This window comes from Pristis pectinata, chromosome 37 (genome assembly GCF_009764475.1).
Source record: "Pristis pectinata isolate sPriPec2 chromosome 37, sPriPec2.1.pri, whole genome shotgun sequence".
NCBI classification, from domain to species: Eukaryota; Metazoa; Chordata; class Chondrichthyes; order Rhinopristiformes; family Pristidae; genus Pristis; species Pristis pectinata.
This window is the reverse complement of record NC_067440.1, coordinates 11,714,685-11,732,977: the sequence shown is the minus strand read 5'-3', so window position 1 is coordinate 11,732,977 and position 18,293 is coordinate 11,714,685. Positions and strand designations below refer to the sequence as shown.

General features: G+C 52.8%; 1 protein-coding gene across 3 annotated transcripts; it reads right to left on the bottom strand.

The window, feature by feature from the left end:
* Window positions 1–608: 608 nt before the first annotated feature.
* On the bottom strand, window positions 609–16,851 carry LOC127586629 (P2Y purinoceptor 3-like). Of its 3 annotated transcripts, XM_052044740.1 has the most exons (3): window positions 16,708–16,851; window positions 14,316–14,441; window positions 609–2,883 (listed from the first exon to the last, which is right to left on the bottom strand). In XM_052044740.1, exon 3 carries the CDS (start codon window positions 2,811–2,813, stop codon window positions 1,764–1,766), a length of 1,050 nt encoding a protein of 349 aa, XP_051900700.1. In that variant the 5' UTR covers window positions 2,814–2,883; window positions 14,316–14,441; window positions 16,708–16,851; the 3' UTR covers window positions 609–1,763. The 3 variants fall into 3 exon arrangements, with proteins under 3 accessions (XP_051900700.1, XP_051900699.1, XP_051900701.1); XM_052044739.1 differs by lacking the exon at window positions 14,316–14,441 and having other exon boundaries at window positions 16,708–16,844; XM_052044741.1 differs by lacking the exons at window positions 14,316–14,441; window positions 16,708–16,851 and adding an exon at window positions 6,447–6,543.
* Window positions 16,852–18,293: the final 1,442 nt, after the last annotated feature.

The window sequence follows — 18,293 nt, the reverse complement described above, 5'->3', positions numbered from 1 at the left end:
CAGGGAAAACAAGCCCAGCCTCTCCTCTGCTCCTGATTGTTAGACCTGAGCTGAGTTGGGTGGGATGAGTCTCAGCTGTGATGCCTTCCACAGGCAAATAGCTGCAGCTGCAAAGAGCCTTACCATAAGATATTGGAGCAGAATGAGGTCATTCAGCCCATCGAGTCAGTTCCACCATTCAATCATGGCTGAGTTTTTTTCTCCACCTCATTCTCCCACCTTCTCCCCATGACTCTTAACCCCCCTCACCAATCAAGAACCTGTCAATCTCTGCCTTAAATACACCCAATGACTTGCCCTCTGTGGCAACGAATTCCACAGATTCACCGCCCTCTGGCTGAAAAAATTCCTCATCTCAGTTCTAAAGGGACGTCCCTTCATTCTGAGGCTGTGCCCTCAGATCCTGGACTCTCCTACTGATGGAAGAATCCTCTCTACGTCCACTCTATCCAGGCTTTTTAGTATCCGGGAGGTTTCAGCGAGATTCCCGTGCCCCCTTGCCCCCCCCACATCCTGAACTCCATCGAGTCTTGGGGCCTTGTGGAGATCAGGAGATGGAATAACATACAGCAAACAATGCACACTACATATCCCTCTTTATATAACACTTAGATTGTATGGCCATCGTTATAATACATTTGTCTTTCAGAACGTGACAATTAGATCTCCACAAGGTAAGTATTTCAGAAATCAAAATGGATAGTGTTCCATTGAGCAGAGGACATCTGCTTCTGGTTTAGGTGTGCACCATATTAATGGCCCAACTCTGGTTTTAGGATCCCCATCCCTGTGACCCAGTCCACGTGTCAGTGGGTGAGGCTGTGAGCTAACCAGTTCAATGATAAACAGTAACAAGCAAATAAACATGTGGAAGATGAGAGGCACAACCATTGAGCTTTGAATCCATGACAGTCAATGAACCAAGAGTCCAAGGCTCTGCTGACTTTCTCTCTCTCTCTCTCTCCCCCCTCTCTTATCTGAGTCACAAGGTCAAGCCCCCACTTCAGAGACTTGAGCACAGGAAAATCCCGATGACCTTTCCCGAGGGAGTGCCGCACTGCCTGAAGATGCTGCCTTTGGAGCGAGGAAATAGTCTGAGGATCCGTCCGTCCTCTGGGGATAACGAAGCCCATGATGTCTCTCTGAAAGCAGAGTTGGGGGAGCGGAGGGCAGTCCTCTTTGAGCTCCTGGTCAACTACCTCAACCAAAAAAAGGCCACCGGGAAGGAAAGCAGATCATCTGTTTGCCAGTTGCGGGAGCTTGCTGTGCACAAGTAAGGACCATCCCCCCACCAGCTCATGCGGTTGGCCAGGAAATGGCAGAAAACAGAATGCCTCCTAACTCTTTAAATAATGGCTTCACGTTTAACTGAGCTGAGACTTGTTTTGTGATGTCCTCCAGTTGTGAGAAGCTCCACAACGCTCTGAAAAAGTCATTGGGGGTGGGTCAGGGTGGGGGTTAGGGGGATGGTGTCGGGAGGGGTCGGAGGTAACAGGTCCAACCAATCCCCATGAAGCCGCCTCCTCCCCAACACAAGAACGCGGGTCCCAGTAAGACTGCGGCACTTCACGCACTGCGTCAATTAAACAGCAGAGAGTTCCACAAAGTCAATTTTTCACGTTGGATAGAAAACAAAGAGGAATATCGGACGGGATGGGGCCGGGGAACCACTCAGGAGGAAGTCGTCCGTCCTCGGGAGGGGCAGGGGCAGGGGAGGGGTGAGGGGACAGATTCCCTCCGGAGTTCTCCTTGACAGGCCCAGCTCAGGCTGGCGACGTCAGATGGTTGAACGGTTTGAAGATGTTCCACGAGGACTTAGAATCATCGTTCTTCTTGGGCTTCAGGCAGTTCTGGGGCCACTTGTCCTTGGTGAGAAAGTAGAGGAGGGCATTGAGCCAGGCGTTGAAGCTGGCCAGCGGCCTGGTGACCTTGTAGCAGATGGTGACCACCCTCTTGGTGGAACAGGCCACGTCCGGCACAGCCTTGTTGATCAGGAAGATGGTCTTGGTCACATGGAACGGCAGGAAGCAGAGGGCGAAGAGCAGGGTGATGGTGAGGATAGTCTTGATGGACTTCCTCCGCTTTTCCAAGCCCGGCACAGCCGACTTGAACTCCTCGTTGTTGATGGTCTTGAAGATGGTCTTTATCACACGGGAGTAGCACCAGGCGATGATGGAGAAGGGCAGGAAGAACCCCACCGAGTGCAGGATGATCCCATAGGGGACGTAGTGCGGGTATTCGGTGTCGAGGGCGTCATCCCAGCAGTTGGTGGCGTTGTTGGAGTCTGCCGTCTTGGCGAAGTGGAAGATGGGGCTGGTCAGGGCTAGCACCACCAGCCACACCAACACGCACACCACCCTGGCGGTCTTCTTCGTCTCCATGGTGATGGTCTTCATGGGGTGGCAGATGCCCAGGTAGCGGTGGAAGCTGATGCAGGTGAGGAAGAAAATGCTGCAGTAGAGATTGAAGTAGAAAAGGAATCGCACCAGGCGGCAGGTGAAGTCACCAAAGACCCAGACATCGTGCATGATGTAACTGGCAATGAGGAAAGGCAAGGACAGGCCGTACATGAAGTCCGTCAGGGCCAGGTTGAACATATAGATCAGCGAGCAGTTCCACTCCTTCCGTCTCTTGAGGATGCTGCACAGGATGATGGAGTTGAGGGCCAGGCTGAGAATGCACGTGTAGGTGTAACACACGGGCAGGAAGACGTACTTGTAGGACTCGTCGTTGTTACAGGAGTTCGAGGCGCTGTGGTGGAGGTCTTGGCTCGACCCATTATCAACCAGCGGGCTTGTGACATTCTCGTACATCTTCTAGGTGCTGCCGCTGGTGGTAAGCATCGCCCAGCGGGTGATGGCAGGTGGCAGGTCAACGGGACACCTGTGGGCAGAGAGGAGAGAGGTCAGGGGGCATTTCCACCACTTGGCCCTTCCTGGCCGGAGGTCAGTGTTGCGAAGGAGGGGATTCGGCAGCCAACTGGGGCTCAGGAAGATCCCACAAACAGCAAGGTGGCAATGCCAGGACCTCCTGCCTTCAGGGACCAGGTTCAGGAACAGCGACTTCCCTTCAACCATTCGGTTCTTGAACCAACCGGCACAACCCTGATCACTGCCTCAGTACAGCAACACTGGGACCACTTTGCACTACAATGGATTTTTGGTTTTTTTTTGTTCTAATTGTGTTCTTTCTTGTAAAAATTGTGTATAACTTATGTTTAATTTATGTTTTTATTGTGAATGCTGCTTATCTGATGCTCTGTGCCTGTGATGCTGCTGCAAGTAAGTTTTTCAATGCAGCTGTGCACACACGGACTTGTGCAGATGACAATAAACTCGACTTTGACCTTGAGCTGCCAAGATGGCCCCTCTCACTGCCAGCCAAGTGACGCCGAGGGAGGGGTAACTGTCAGTCCCAGGGCCCTCAGGAGAAAGATGCAACTCCCTTACATCCAGAGCAGTCCGAGCTTTAATTCATTGTTTCACAGGGAAAACAGCCCCTCCCACAGAGCAGAGCTCCCTCCTCACCACCGGTCCCACAGTGTGGTGCTCCCTCATCACTGCCCCTCCCACTGTGTGGTGCTCCCTCCATCCTCTCTCTCCCTCTCCCTCCCTCCCTCACTCTCTGTCTCTCACCCTTACTCTTTCCCCCCTTTCTCCTTCTCTCCTTCCTACTTTCTCTCTCTCCCCCTCACCCTCTGTCTCGTTCATCCCATCCCTCAGCTGCCGAGGGACCTGGGGACTGCTCATGCCCCAGCTTTACTGTTGCACAATATTCAGTGATGAATAACAGGTGTATTTCACTCAGTTTGAACACGACTGCAAACTGTTAAAATGTAACCCAGTAACTGTTCAAACTCGGTGGTGAGTAACCAAACAAAAAAAATTACTTCTAAACCCTGCTTTAAAATGAGTTTTGTTTTGGACCAATATATGATATGCAGGGAAAGTTGGTTCAAAGTTTGTGGGGTCAACACCAGTCGAGCTCTGTGAAAGACACGTGTTACTCATCACTGGCTCACTGAATATAGTCATGGAGAAAGGCCTTTCGGCCCATAGGTGTCCATGCCGACCAAGATGTAAACTCAAGCTAACCCCATTTCCCAGCACTTGGCCCATATCCTTCTAAACTCTTGTCACCTGTCCACAAACTTGTTAAATGTATCTACCAATAATCTTGCTCTGGCTCCACCTACCACCCACTATGTGAAAAAAGTTGCCCCTCAGGTTCTTAGTAAACCTTTCACCTCTAATCTTAAAACGATGTCCTCTAGTTTGCAATTCCCCAACCCCAGAAAAAACACCGCCCACCCTATCCATGCCCCTCATGATTTTATACACCTCTATGAGATCACCCCTCAGTCTCCTATGCTCCAAGGAGCAAAGTCCCAGCCCGGCCAACCTCTCCCTATAACTCCGTCCCTCAAGTCCTGGCAACATCCTCGTAAATCTTTTCTGTGCTCTTTCCAGTTTAATCACATCCTTCCTAGAGCAGGGTGACTGAAACGGAACACAATACTCCAAGTGCGGCCTCTTTACAATTGCAACATAACCTCCCAATTTCTATATTCAGTGCTCTGGCTGATGAAGGCCAGCGTGCCTTCACCACCCTGTCTACCCGTGACCCCACTTTAAGGGAACTATGCACCTGTATTCCAAGGTCCCTCTGTCCTGCAACAGCACCCAGGGCCCTTCCATTCCATTTAAAAGTCCCAGCTTGACATCCTTCCAAATGTAACACTTTGCATTTATCTGAATTAAATTTCGTTTGCCATTTCTCAGCCCACCTACTCCGCTGATCAAGGTCCTGCTGCAACTCTTGATATTCCTGTTCACTGTTTACGACACCTATTTTAGAGTCATCAGTATTGCCTGATAGTATTGCAAGGAATGGTCAGTTCCTATCTCTTCAGCGGGACAATGAAGGCTAAGAGAGAGTGTGAGGGAGAGGGAGGAGGGTGAGACCGAATCCTTTTGTAGTCGCTTAGCTCAGTGGCTGCGACCATAGTCTGATGTTAGTGGGGTGAGCAAGGTGGGGTGTCTAAAGCACCAGGGGTAGAACACAGGGCAGATTCCACCCCTTTCTGTCACCGCCTCCACAGGGAAGACAATTCTCTTTGCAACCAACAGCGACTCACAACAACCAACTCACTTCTCTGGGTTATGGGTTTGGACCACACTGGAGGTATTCGATCACAAAAACCTAGGGTGAAGTATCGTGTTGAGGGAGCGCCACAGTGTGGGAGGGGCAATACTGAGGGAGGGTCACACTGTGGGAGGGGCAGTACTGAGGGAGGGTCACACTGTGGGAGGGGCAGTACTGAGGGAGCGCCACACTGTGGGAGGGGCGGTGAGGAGGGATGGAGAGCCGCACTCTGGGAGGGAACATTATATAGAGCATTCTATAGTGTTATCCTCTAAAAGAATGGGGCAGATGTGCCTGAGTCCTAAAGCTGATATTCATCTCTCAGCCTACGTCTCTCAATCGCTGTTGCAGTTTGTGGGAGCTTGCTGTGCACCAGTTGGCTCCTGTTTCTTACATTGCAGCTGTGACTAAACCTCTTGTGCTGGGATACACTTTGAATCCATGTTTTTCGAGAAGACCTGAAGCCATTGTCTCAATCCTGGCCACACGGATACATGGCCTTTCAATCCACAGCCATGAGTTCAAGTCCTACCAGGGATCCTAAATTCAGATAACTAAATAAATCCAGCAAATAAAACTGAAAGAAATAGACTTTAATTAAAACTGTCACCTTTCTTCCAAAGTTAAAAAACACCCAGTCTGGACAAAGAAATAAACAGCTGGAGGAACTCAGCGGGTCAGGCAGCATCTGTGGAGGGAAATGGACAGTCAACATTCCGGGTCGAGACCCTTCATCTGGATTTTCCCTCCTCAGATGCTGCCTGACCCGCTAAGTTCCTCCGGCACTTTGTTTTTTGCTCCAGGTTCCAGCACCTGCAGTCTCCGGTGTCTCCAGTCTGGACAGCCTCTTGTCTACCATGACGCTTGGTTCTGGCAAGGCCCTGGTTAAACCCCCCGCTGTAACCCCTCTCTCCAGTCCTGTCTCACCCTTCCTGGAGAGTGTGGTGACCAGAACTGCTGGCCTTACCCGGTCTGGGCCTAGTCGTGACTCCACAGACCACAGCCATGTCCTCTGCAATGGGCTTGTAGACAAACAGACACTGGGCAATTTAGGGACGGTCAATAAACTGCCTTGCCCCGTCCTGTAGCTCGTCTCCGTGGGTGCAATCTCCCCCTCCCAGACTGAGCACAATGTCACAGAATCAGGCCCTTCAGCCCATTGAGTCTGTGCCGTCCATCAAGCACCCATTTATTCTACACGTCCTATTTTACCCTCACATTCCCTTTCATTTCCCCCCAGATTGTTCCACTCACCCACACACTAGGGGCAATTTACCATCCACTCTCTGACACAGCCTTACCCCAGCATCCGAAAATGTTTCCTATTTATCTTGGCCTTTCCTTGGGCAACGGCAATCCTCCAGAATTGTCCTGGGAGCCTCCAACTGTTAGTCTCCAGTCTACAAATCCCAGGGCATGAATAAAACTGGCCCTGACACCACAAAGCTAAGTGCTTTTTTAAAAATTTTCTTTACCCAAGCGCAGTTAGCAATCCTGCCTCCACCCCATGCCTAACGTGACAGGAGTTTTGTGAATCATTTGGCAAGCGGCAGGAGGGCAGAGATTGCCGTCTCCCCAGGTTGTCCAAGCTCCCCTGGTTAAATGGCTAATGGGAATCCATGGCCTCTGCTGGTTAGGCAGTAACTCGGAAAACATCCCTAAGGAACAAGGGTCTATGTCACAACAACTGTTTTAACTGCCTGGCTGCCCAAGGTCGTAGTACGTGTGGAACACTTGTATTGACAAAACACGCACTGTTCCTTCAGCGAGAGTCAGCTCAGACAGCCAAAGATCAGGAGTTAGTCCTCCTCTTCTCACATCTGTCAAACCCTCAGTGCCAGCAACCCGGGATCAATTCCCGCCGCTGCCTGTAAGGAGTTTGTACGTTTCTCCCCGTGTCTGCGTGGGTTTCCTCTGGGTGCTCCGGTTTCCTCCCACATTCCAAAGACGTACTGGTTAAGAAGTTGTGGGCATGCTGTGTTGGCACCAGAAACATGGCGACACTTGAGGGCTGCCCCCAGAACATTCTATGCAAGGATGCATTTCACTGTGTGTTTCAATGTACATGTGACTAATAAAGATCTTACCTGATCTTATCTCTCTCTGTCCCAGCTTTGCCCTATATTAAGGACACTAAAAAATATACCAGGAGTCAGTCTCTCTGCCATAGATCAATCTGATCTTCTCCTCAAGCCATTGAGTCATAAAGCACAGAAACAACTGGTCCATGCTAAGCAAGATGTCCCACCCAAGCTTGTCCCATTTGCCGGTGTTTGGCCCTCAGCACTCCCTTCCCGCCCAATCTCTTGCACTTTCGATTCCCCAAGTGGTCAGAAATTTCCGCCTTGAATATAATCAATGACTCAAGGGGTTGTGAATCTTGGACTCCTCTCCCCTGGATTTATTTAATTGATTGCATTTGAGTTCCCCATCTGCCAGGGTGGGAATTGAAAGGCAAAAATTCCAAAGATCCACTACCCTTTGAGAGACAAAATTCCCCCTCATCTCCCATGAAACTATGGCCCCTGGTTTCAGATATCCCACCAGGGGAACATTCTCTCAGTATCCTCCCTGCCAACCCTTCAGAATCTTATATCTTCACCCCTCAGACTCCTGGACTGCAGTGAGACGTTCAGCTGTTCCTCATAAGACATCTCACTCACCAGTGAGAGATTCACTGGAGTTACTCGCCCAGGACAGCACCTCCCGAAACTGCCACCCCTCCCACCAGGAAGGACGAGGGCAGCGGACGCAGGGGAACACCACCACCCGCAGCTTCCCCAGCAAGTCTCACGCCATCCCGACTTGGAAATATATTGCTGCCCCTTCAGCATCTAAATCCCGGAACTCCCTCCCCACCAGCACCACAGGAGCACCTTCCCCAGAAGGACTGCAACGGTTTGAGGAGGCGGCGCAGTCCCCCCTTCTCAAGGGGCAGTTAAGGATGGGCAATAAATGCTGGTCTTGCCAGTGAGGCCCAGATCGTGAATCAAAATAAATAAATAAAACACAAATGAAGCAAGTGAAATTTCTTTGCTGTACGTCAGAAGTAGCTTCACTTAACACAAGGCCATGATCTCCCCTCTGCCTCACCAGCTGCACGTTGGAAGTTAAGGATTCTGACTTGAGGACTGAGACAAACCAAGGGTCTGGAGGACCATCAGAGAGCTCCCCAGATACAGGGGGTGGGATCAGCCTTGGCCTTAACATAGGGAGAAGGAAGGAGGGAGACTTTGCACAAATCCTCAGAGCACAAGCTCTCTGCGTTTCCTGCCTGTCTTTCAATTATTTAACTCATATTTTATAGTAATAGCAACACACAAAGGAGCTGGAGGAACTCAGCGGATCAGGCAGCATCTTTGGAGGGAAATGGACAGTTACGTTTCGGGTCGAGACCCTTCATCTGGGCTGTCCATTTCTCTTCATAGATGCTGTGTAACAGGCTCATCTCGTACTCTTTGTCCAAGTTATACCAAACTCCTTCCCATTCACTTCCAACAGACTCCCATTGGACCGATCCTTTCCCAGCCACTCCCAGGTTCAATCGTGACCCCTCTGGCAGTGTGTGTGTGTGTGTGTGTGTGTGTGTGTGTGTGTGTGCGTGCGTGTGCGTGCGTGTGCGTGCGTGTGCGTGCGTGTGCGTGTGTGTGTGTGTGTGCGCGTGTGCACACATTCGTGGAGTTTGCACGTTCTCCCTGTGACCGCGTGGGCTTCCGGTTCCCTCCACGTCCCAACGATGTGCAGGGTCAGTGGGTTAATTGTCCCCTAGTGTGTGGGTGAGGGGTAGAATCTGGGGGGAGTTGCTGGGAATGTGGGGAGAATAACATAGGTTAGGGTAGGATTAGTGTAAAATTGGATGCTTGATGGTTGGTGCAGACCCAATGGGCTGGAGGTCCTGGTTCTGCGCTGGATCTTTCAATAACAGGAGCTCCTGAACTCACTGACTGGAGGAAGGTGGGAAGGTTGTGGCAACTGTGTTAATTGGCACCCTCAAGAGGAAGAATAACCTCCAGGGCTCTGGGAAAAGAGTAGGGGAAATGGGATTAAGCTGGCATCGCCTCGATGGGCCGACTGGCCTCTCTATGGGTTGCAACCATTCTCTGCTTAGATTTTATGGTGCTCATCAATCATCTTGCAACCTTTTATTTGCAGGGAAAACCCCCTGAATGTTTCCTACCCTTATTGCAAATGAAGCCCCCTCTTCCTTGGTAACATCCCAGTAAGCCACCCCTGCTCCCTTTCCAAGACATCTACACCTCTCCTCAGGATAGAGGAGCAAGTGGAGGCCATTTGGCCCCTCAGTACTGTTCCTCCATTCATTAAGGTCATGGATCATCCCAATCCTCAAGCCTTTCTTGTCCAATCCCCATGTTGCTCTGAATCCTTTGGCGCCCAACAATCTACTGGTCTGGGCTTGAACACACTCAACGGACTGGGTGCCCAGGGCTCCCTGGGAAAGATTTACAAGCCTCCAGGTGAAGAAATTTCTCTTCCCCAAAGGTCAGCCCCTTCCCATCAAAGGGACGCTGATCCATTTTTGGATATTCCACAAATCGAGGGAAATGGGGCCAGTGCAGGGAAGTAGCACTGGGGTAAAAGCTCAAACTGTGATCCTATTGGATGGTGGAACAGGTGGGAGGGGCCGAGTGGCCTACTATGTCCTTAAGATAGGTATAACTTCCCGTCTACACTTCCCGCTGCCTTGGAAAAGCAGCCAACATAATCATGGACCCCTCCCACCCCGGTCTTTCTCTCTTCTTCCCCCTCTGATCGGGCAGAAGATACAAAAGCTTGAGAACACGTACTACCAGGCTCAAGGACAGCTTCTATCCCACTGTTATCAGACTCCTGAACGGACCTTTCATACGGTAAAGATGAACTCTTGATCTCCCAAGCTACCTCGTCGTGGCACTTGCACTTTATTTGTCTGCCTGCACTGCACTTGCTCTGTAACTGTAACACTTTATCCTGCATTTCTATCCTGTTTTCTTTTTTACTACCTCGATGTACTTATGTACAGAATGATCTGCCTGGACAGGACGCACACAAAAGCTTTCCACTGTGTCTCGGTACTCGTGACAATAATAAACCAATTACCAATTCCAAACTCTTAGAAAGGGAGCAGAGGCAGTTTATTGGGATATTACCGAGGAAGAGGGGAACCACGTCTTATATTATTATCTCTTTACACACCAGAAGGCTTTGTTCTTGGCTCTAGATCTCCAACCACTCAGCCCTTCAGTCATCTATAATTTCCGTCCAGAGCGCTCCTCAAAATCCGTGTGGTTATGACAAGCTCCCTTTGGTCTTGCATCAACTTATGAAACAAAGGCACCTATCGGGAGTGGGGTGGAGGGGTGGGTCAGTTGCTAATCCTCACTGATTGCCTTGGGGTCTGCAGGGGATTAAGGATATTTCCATATGACATAGAAAGAGGCCATTTCGGCCCATTGGGTCTATGCCGTCTCGCAGAACAGTCCCATTCCCCCACGAATTTTCCCTCTTCTCCCCACATTCCCACCAACTACCTTCTGGATTCATCCTACTATAGAGCAACTTACAGCGGCCAACTAACCCACCAACTCAGCACGTGGTTGGGATGTGGGAAGGAACTGGAGCACCCGGGGGAAACCCACGCGGTCACAGGGAGAAGGTGCAAACTCCACACACACACACACACACACACACACACGCACACGCACACGCACACGCACACGCACACGCAGTGCCGGAGGTCAGAATCGAACCTCTGGAGCAGTGAGGCAGCAGCTCTACCTCTCTACCTGCTGCACCACTTCCCAAGTTTCTCCGAGCCACTGTTGGGTTCAGAACCCATTGTAAAACAAGTTATCCTTTCCATTATGTTCTCTGAAAACTTTCGCTTGTTAGATTAACGGACTTCAAAGGTGAAAGGTGGGATGATTGGATGGGGGGCAGGTGGGGGAGGAAGCCACGTGATCGACCCTCCAGGAGAACGCCCAACCAGAGCTGGCAACCGCGCAGGGGTGTCGATGCGGGGCTTTGACCTCAGAGGTGTCTCTGTCAGGGCGGTCCGATGTTACCAGGAGAGCCTTGGCAAAGCGTGGCCTTGGTGTGTGCTGACTGCGAGCAGATATCTTGGGTCCCAGCACCAATAGGAAAGAACTCACTTCCACTTCCGTAGCACCTGGAGACTTCACAGCCAATGGACTGTTAAGATGTAGGACATGAAGGAGAACCTCGGTCTTCTTCCAATAAGGACCACCGAATCTTTTACAGGGGGCTCAGTTGAAATTTTCATCCCAAAGGCAGTCTCTCAAGTCAGAATATGCCCGAATTCTGTGCTCAAGTGTCCAGAGTGGGATTTGAACCCGCAGCTGTGAGAAGGCGCTCTCCACGTTGACAGAAAGTGAGGGTGGTGTTGGATTGACACTAATGCCCAGAGTGAGCCTGGAGGTTAGTTCACTGGCCCCTTTCACAGGGATAACCACAGGGGCACTGTGCTGAAGTGTTTGTCACTGGATTGGGATCCAGTCTGCATTCATGATCCGGAGATGTGAACTCCAGTCCCACTATTCCCATACTTCCTTATGGTTTACAAGGAGACTATTACACAGTGGGAAGCACGGTGGTGTAGCGGTTAGTGTAATGCTATTACAGCGACCGGGTTCAATTCCCGCCGCTGTCTGCAAGGAGTTTGTACGTTCTCCCCATGTCTGCGTGGGTTTCCTCCAGGTGCTCCGGTTTCCTCCCACGTTCCAAAGACATATGGGTTAGGAAGTTGTGGGCATGTTATGTTGGCGTCGGAAGCGTGGCGACACTTGCGGGCTGCCCCTAGAACACTCTATGCAAAAGATGCATTTCACTGTGTGTTTCGATGTGCATGTGACTAATAAAGATCTTATCTTATCTTATTTGACCCATTGGGTCTTTACTGGCTCTCTCCCATTCTACCCGTTACCCGTTCTCCCCACAATGACACCAGGAATTACGAGGAGACCAGAACCCACCCCCCCCCCCACATCACTGAGGGAAAGAAACCAGACTGCCCTATATGTGACTCCTTCCCGCAGTGATGGACTCATGAAATGGAGCAGCGGACCATTCATTTCACTAGGAGTGGGCAGCAAATGGGGGATTTCCCAGTGACTTCCATGTTGTGTGATCCAATGAAAATGAGATGGTGATGACGGGGCTCAGAGCTTCTGGGGGGGGGGGTGGTGCAGGGTGAAATCAGAAAATGTTGGCAACACCCCTTCACCCCAGCACCATCGCTGGGCTGGGAGATCCAGACATCCACCCCACCCATGGGCAGCTGGTTGCTGTTGAATGTCTATGCCTGTCCCTCTCTCCCCCTGCTCTATCTCTCGCTCCCTCTCTCTCCCCTCTCTCTCATTCTCCCCTCTCTCTCTCCCTCTCCCACTCTCTCTCTCTGTCTCTTTCTCTCCCTCTCTCTCTCCCTGTCTTGCTCTCCCTCTCTCTCTCTCACCCCCTCTCTCCCTCCCTCCCCCTCTCTCTCGCTCCCTCTCTCCCTCCCTTTCTCCCTCTCTGTTCTCTCTCTCTCTTTCTCTCTCTCTCCCTCTCCCCCCCTCCCTCTCCCCCCTCTCCCCCTCCCTCTCTCTGCCCTTTAAACACACCAGTGCAGCCTGTACCTGAGGGTTCAGTGCAACCTGACTGAGGGATCGTCTCATAAACTTCACCAGTGCTACTGTTTTCCCTGTTGTGGAGATTGTGCCAATAATTTGGACAATTATTTCCTCTGTTAGTGCATTTACTGATTTGGGGCAAAGATGTGCAGACACAAGTTCTTTCTGTCCTCTACTGCAGCGGCGGGGCTACAGCACGCTTGAAGCCTGTTCCAGTGACAGACTGCATTGATATAGCATCCACTTCGGAGTGAGCAATTTTCTGGGACCCTTCCCAAGAGTGACATCAGACAAAATCAGGAGATGTTGGGGGAATTCGGTCAAAGAGGAGGTTTTAGGGAGTATGTTAAAGGAGGAGGGAGAGGGAGGTTTAGGGAGGGGATTCCAGAATACAGAGCCCACAGCCACTAACTGTGCATTGATTTAACTGGGGGATGCAACATCAGACAGGATTGAGGGGGTCTAATCATCCTGTGGGAAGGTACAGAGAGAGGGGACGGGTTGGAAACAAAGGATGAGAACTTTTCATTCGAGACTGGAGCCAAGGTAAGGTAACTCAGTGAACACAAGGGGAGCCAGAACTTGGTGCTAGTCGGACTCGAGGGGCTGAGTTTGCTTACAGAGGTCAGGAGGAAAGAGTCTGGTCAGGGGTTTCTGGAGTCACAGAGAGATGCTGCCTGGTAACAAGCCCTTTGGCCCACTGAGTCTGTGCCGACCATCGATCATTTACACCGATCCCATTTCATTCTCCCCCCCAGTCCAATCAGCTCCCCCCAAGATTCTGCCCCTCACCCACACACTGGGTCGGAGGGGGTGGGGGTAATCTATAGCGGCTGACTAACCCACCGACCCCGCACGTTGTTGGGATGTGGGAGGAAATGTGCGCATGCGAACACACACACGCACACACACACACACACACGCGCACGCACACACACACACACACGCACGCACACACAAACACACGCACGCACGCACGCACACACACACACACGCACGCACGCACAAACACACACACATGTACGCACGCACGCACACGCGCGCGCACGCACGCACGCACACACACACACACAGCGCCAGAGGTCGGGATCAAACCTGGACATGGAATAGTTCATGAGGAAGTATGAACCTTTCTTCCCTAGTCCTCCCTCACTGCGCCTCCCATGGCACACCCTCCTCACCACCCGTCCCGTAGAGAGGCGCTCCCTCCTCACCGCCCCTCCCACAGAGAGGCGCTCCCTCCTCACCGCCCCTCCTGCAGTGCTAAGCTCCCTCACTGTGCTGGGGTTGTCAGGCTCTGTCCAATGTCTGTGCAGTCAGAGAACCTGATGCATTTTCCCCATCACACCCCCCATCACACTCCAATCACTCCCCCTTCACTGCCCCATCACCCCCTTCCATCACACCTCCCATCATTCCCCCCCCGTCACTCCATCCGTGGTCGGGGGAAGGATTTTCGTGACCCAGAGGCACCCTACAAGGAGGTTGTCTCCTTGGGGAGGGGTGTCTGTGACCCAGGCTTGCCCCCCACCCCTTCCCACTGACCTACAGTGGCCTGCCTTCTGGGATCCTGCTGTGTGCGAATGGGTTGCAGGCGAATGGCTCTTAAGGCACAGGAAGATTCCACACGTGGTCAAAGTTCCAGCCCAGTGCGAGTCAGGTGGTGGGAGCCTGGGTGTGTGGGGTAGGAACTGTCAGAGTCACATACTCAATGTCTCAGGGGCGGGGGCGGGGGGTGAGGGATGGTATGGGGGGGTTCCTGCTCCCATCTCCCCCCAGTGTCAGCACTGCCGGCCAGGACACCAATCCCAATCGAAGGGGCTCCACTGCAGTGACCAATCAAGGGCAGCCTTCTCTCCCCATCCCAGGCCCTCCCTGGACAAGAGCTGGGACCCACATCCCACAGAGGTACTGAGGCCAATCACCCACAGGCAGAGTGTTAAAGGATCTTACAGGAGCGGGGGGGGGGGGGGGGCAGAGAGGTTTACACTGGGAATTCCAGAGCCTGGGGCCCACTCAGCTGAGGACACAGCCACCAGGGAGGGATGGATATTGGGAATGTGCCAAGGCTGGAATTGGAGGCTGGAGGAGGGTTGGAGAGAAAGTGAGGTGTGGAGGAGGGGATTATAGAGGTAAAGAGGGGCATAGTACATGGAGAGGGTTCTAGAGAAAGGGAGGGGTGTAGGGGTTACAGATGGAGGGGTGTAGGAGTTACTGAGGTAGGGAGGGGTGTAGGGGTTACAGATGGAGGGGTGTAGGAGTTACTGAGGTAGGGAGGGGTGTAGGGGTTACAGATGGAGGGGTGTAGGAGTTACTGAGGTAGGGAGGGGTGTAGGGGTTACAGATGGAGGGGTGTAGGAGTTACTGAGGTAGGGAGGGGTGTAGGGGGTTACTGAGATAGGGAGGCGTGTAGGGGGTTACTGAGATAGGGACGAGTGTAGAGTGTTACAGGTTTGGAGGGGTGTAGGGTTACAGGTTTGGAGGGGTATAGGGGTTACTGGGATACGGAGAGCTGTAGGGGTTACTGAGGGAGGGAGGGGTGTAGGGTTACGGGTTTGGAGGGGTGTAGGGGTTACTGGGATACGGAGAGGTGTAGGGGTTACTGAGGGAGGGAGGGGTGTAGAGTGTTACAGGTTTGGAGGGGTGTAGGGTTACAGGTTTGGAGGGATGTAGGGGTTACTGGGATACGGAAAGCTGTAGGGGTTACTGAGGGAGGGAGGGGTGTAGGGTTACAGGTTTGGAGGGGTGTAGGGGTTACTGGGATACGGAGAGGTGTAGGGGTTACTAAGGGAGGGAGGGTGTAGGGTTACAGGTTTGGAGGGGTGTAGGGGTTACTGGGATACGGAGAGGTGTAGGGGTTACTAAGGGAGGGAGGGTGTAGGGTTACAGGTTTGGAGGGGTGTAGCGCGTTGGGCTGTCCCTATCTCACGGGGTGAGTGGTCCCTGGCAGGAGCTGAGCTCCCCTCCTCTGGGACGAGTCATCTCTGCTGCTCCCTGACGGGTTCACTCACCGCAGAATCTGCAGTCCCATCCCTGCCGAGGTGTCAGACCCCCCCAAACCCCTTGCACCCGGAACACCGGTGGGTGTGCTCGGCGGGAGCTTGGATGCCGCAGGAGGCCGATGTTCCGACAAGTCAGAAATCACTGCCACCTCCCGCTCAGTCAGGTGGGCATAGAGGATACTGGGGAGTGGATTCTGTCCAGAGATCTGGGTCCACAATCCAAACCCTCCCTCACTGCCACTCGGAACGGGCCATCCAGTCATTCATGGATCTTGCTGTGCCTGCGTCCCTACATCCCCCAGGTAGTGGGGTGGTGACAGTCGCTACAGAAATGCACGTCCGTCCTCCTGCTTGAGCAGGAAATTGCCGCTCCTCATCCCGGGCCAGGGGTTTCCGTGACTGACAGGTGGGTGGGATCGGACTGTGCATCATAGAACCATACAGCACAAAACAGGCCCTTCAGCCCACCATGTTGTGCCGTCAATCCTGGGTTTTGGTAGTGGGGGGGGGAAGGAGGGAGCAGAACCAAAGCTTCCTCTCCCTCCCTCCCCCCCGTCTACCCCGGACATTGGTTTTCAATCCCAGCTCCTCCCTTCCCCTCCACTGCCCCATTCCCACCCCCCCCGCCCCCCCCCCCCCCCACACAATGACACCTCATGGGAGAGGGAGCACACTGGCAGAGGATGCAGTGTCCTGGACATCCTGATGCAACATTCCCGGGAGACCAGGGGGCAGAGACTGGGGAGAAAGGGGTGGGGGGGAAGTGGCTGATGACGAGGGAGGATTGCGGGCAGTGGGTGGCGGTGGTGGGAGGGGGAGGGGAGGGAATTTTGGCCCTTCGACCATTGACCACCCACTCCGAGAGGCCAATTCCAGGAGCCACGGACGGACCTCTCCCAGGCACCCGAGGATCCCGCAGGCGGAGACATACTCACGGGTCAGGAGCGAGGGCCACCCCCGCGCGGGCTTCTGGCAGCTTCCACCACTCTCCCCCTCGCCTCTCCTCGTCGCAGAATTCCGGGGACCAGCTCCCCCTTTTCCAACGCCTGTTCTCTTGCCTCGCAGTCGCAGCTGCTCGCTGTTGTCCCAAAGATAGCTGCGTCAGCTGATGCACCTCGTTACCCCGGGTTAATAAGTGATCCGCCTGCGTCTCCAGGCAACCAGTAACTGGAGGCTTCAACTCCCAACCTGTCGACCATTGCATCCCATCACTAACCCCTCCCCTGTCTCTTCAACCTCAGAAGTAAACCCCTCCCACCATCGCAATGTCTCTCTGCTGCTCCATTACAATCAACGCCAGATCCTGTCACGATCAAGCATCTCCCCAACCCTGGGACGCAATGACCGATCCCTCAGAACCCTCAGGTTTGCTCACCCTGCTGTAGGAAAGATGCCACTGAGCTGGCAAGAGTGCAGAGGGAGATTTACGAGGATGTTGCCGGGACTCGAGGGACTGAGTCATGGAGAGAGGTTGAGCAGGTTGGGTCCTTAGTCATCGGAGTGTAGGAGAATTGAGGGGTGGTTTTATAGCGGTGTATAAAATCACGAGGGGCATTCACGAGGTGAATGCACACTTTTTTTCCCAGTGTTGGGGAATCAAGAACTGGAGGGCACAGGTTTAAGGTGAGAGGGGAAAGGTTTAATAGGAACCCAAGGGGAAACTTTTTCACCCAGAGGGTGGTCAATATGTGGAACGAGCTGCCAGAGGAAGTGGGTGAGGCAGGTACATTAACAACATTTAAAAGACACTTGGACAGGTACATGGATAGGAAAGGTGTAGAGGGATATGGGCCAAACACGGGCAAATAGGACTGTCTTAGATGGGCATCTTGGTCAGCATGGATGAGTTGGGCCGAAGGGCCTGTTTCTGTGGTGTATGATTCTACAACTTTCAGCTACAGCTCCCTTACCTCACTGGAGGTTGGTGGTTCAATCCCAGTCCCGAACCTGTCGATTGGTGCTCCAATGCTGAGGGAGTCAGGCACTGTCAGAGGGGCTGCTTTACAGCTGAGGCCCCTGCTCCCTTTTGTGGTAGGCATGGAAAGATCCCAGCCACACCTTCTATTCCAGGAAATTTCCCCACCCCATCCCCAGCTGTAATGTCACCCACCGGTATCACCAAAACAGTGGCGCAGCAGGTAAAGCCGCTGCCTCACAGCTCCAGTCCCCAGTTCGATCCCGAACACCAGCACCGTGTGTGTGTGTGTGTGTGTGTGTGTGTGTGTGTGTGTGTGTGTAGTTTGCACCTTCTCCCCGTGACTGCATGTGCTCCCCCCCCCCCGTGCTCCAGCTCCCCCCACCCCCACATCCCAACGACGTGCGGGGTCGGTGGGTTAATTGGCCACTGTAAATTGCCCCCCTAGTGTGTGGGTGAAGGGTAGAATGTGTGGGGGTGGTTGATGGGAATGTGGGGAGAATAATTCAGTTTGCACAACTGTTTGTGGAATTTGCTTGGCTGCTACATTTTGAACGGTGACCACTCTTCCATTGTGTTATAGAGATAAATGTACAAGGTGAGGCA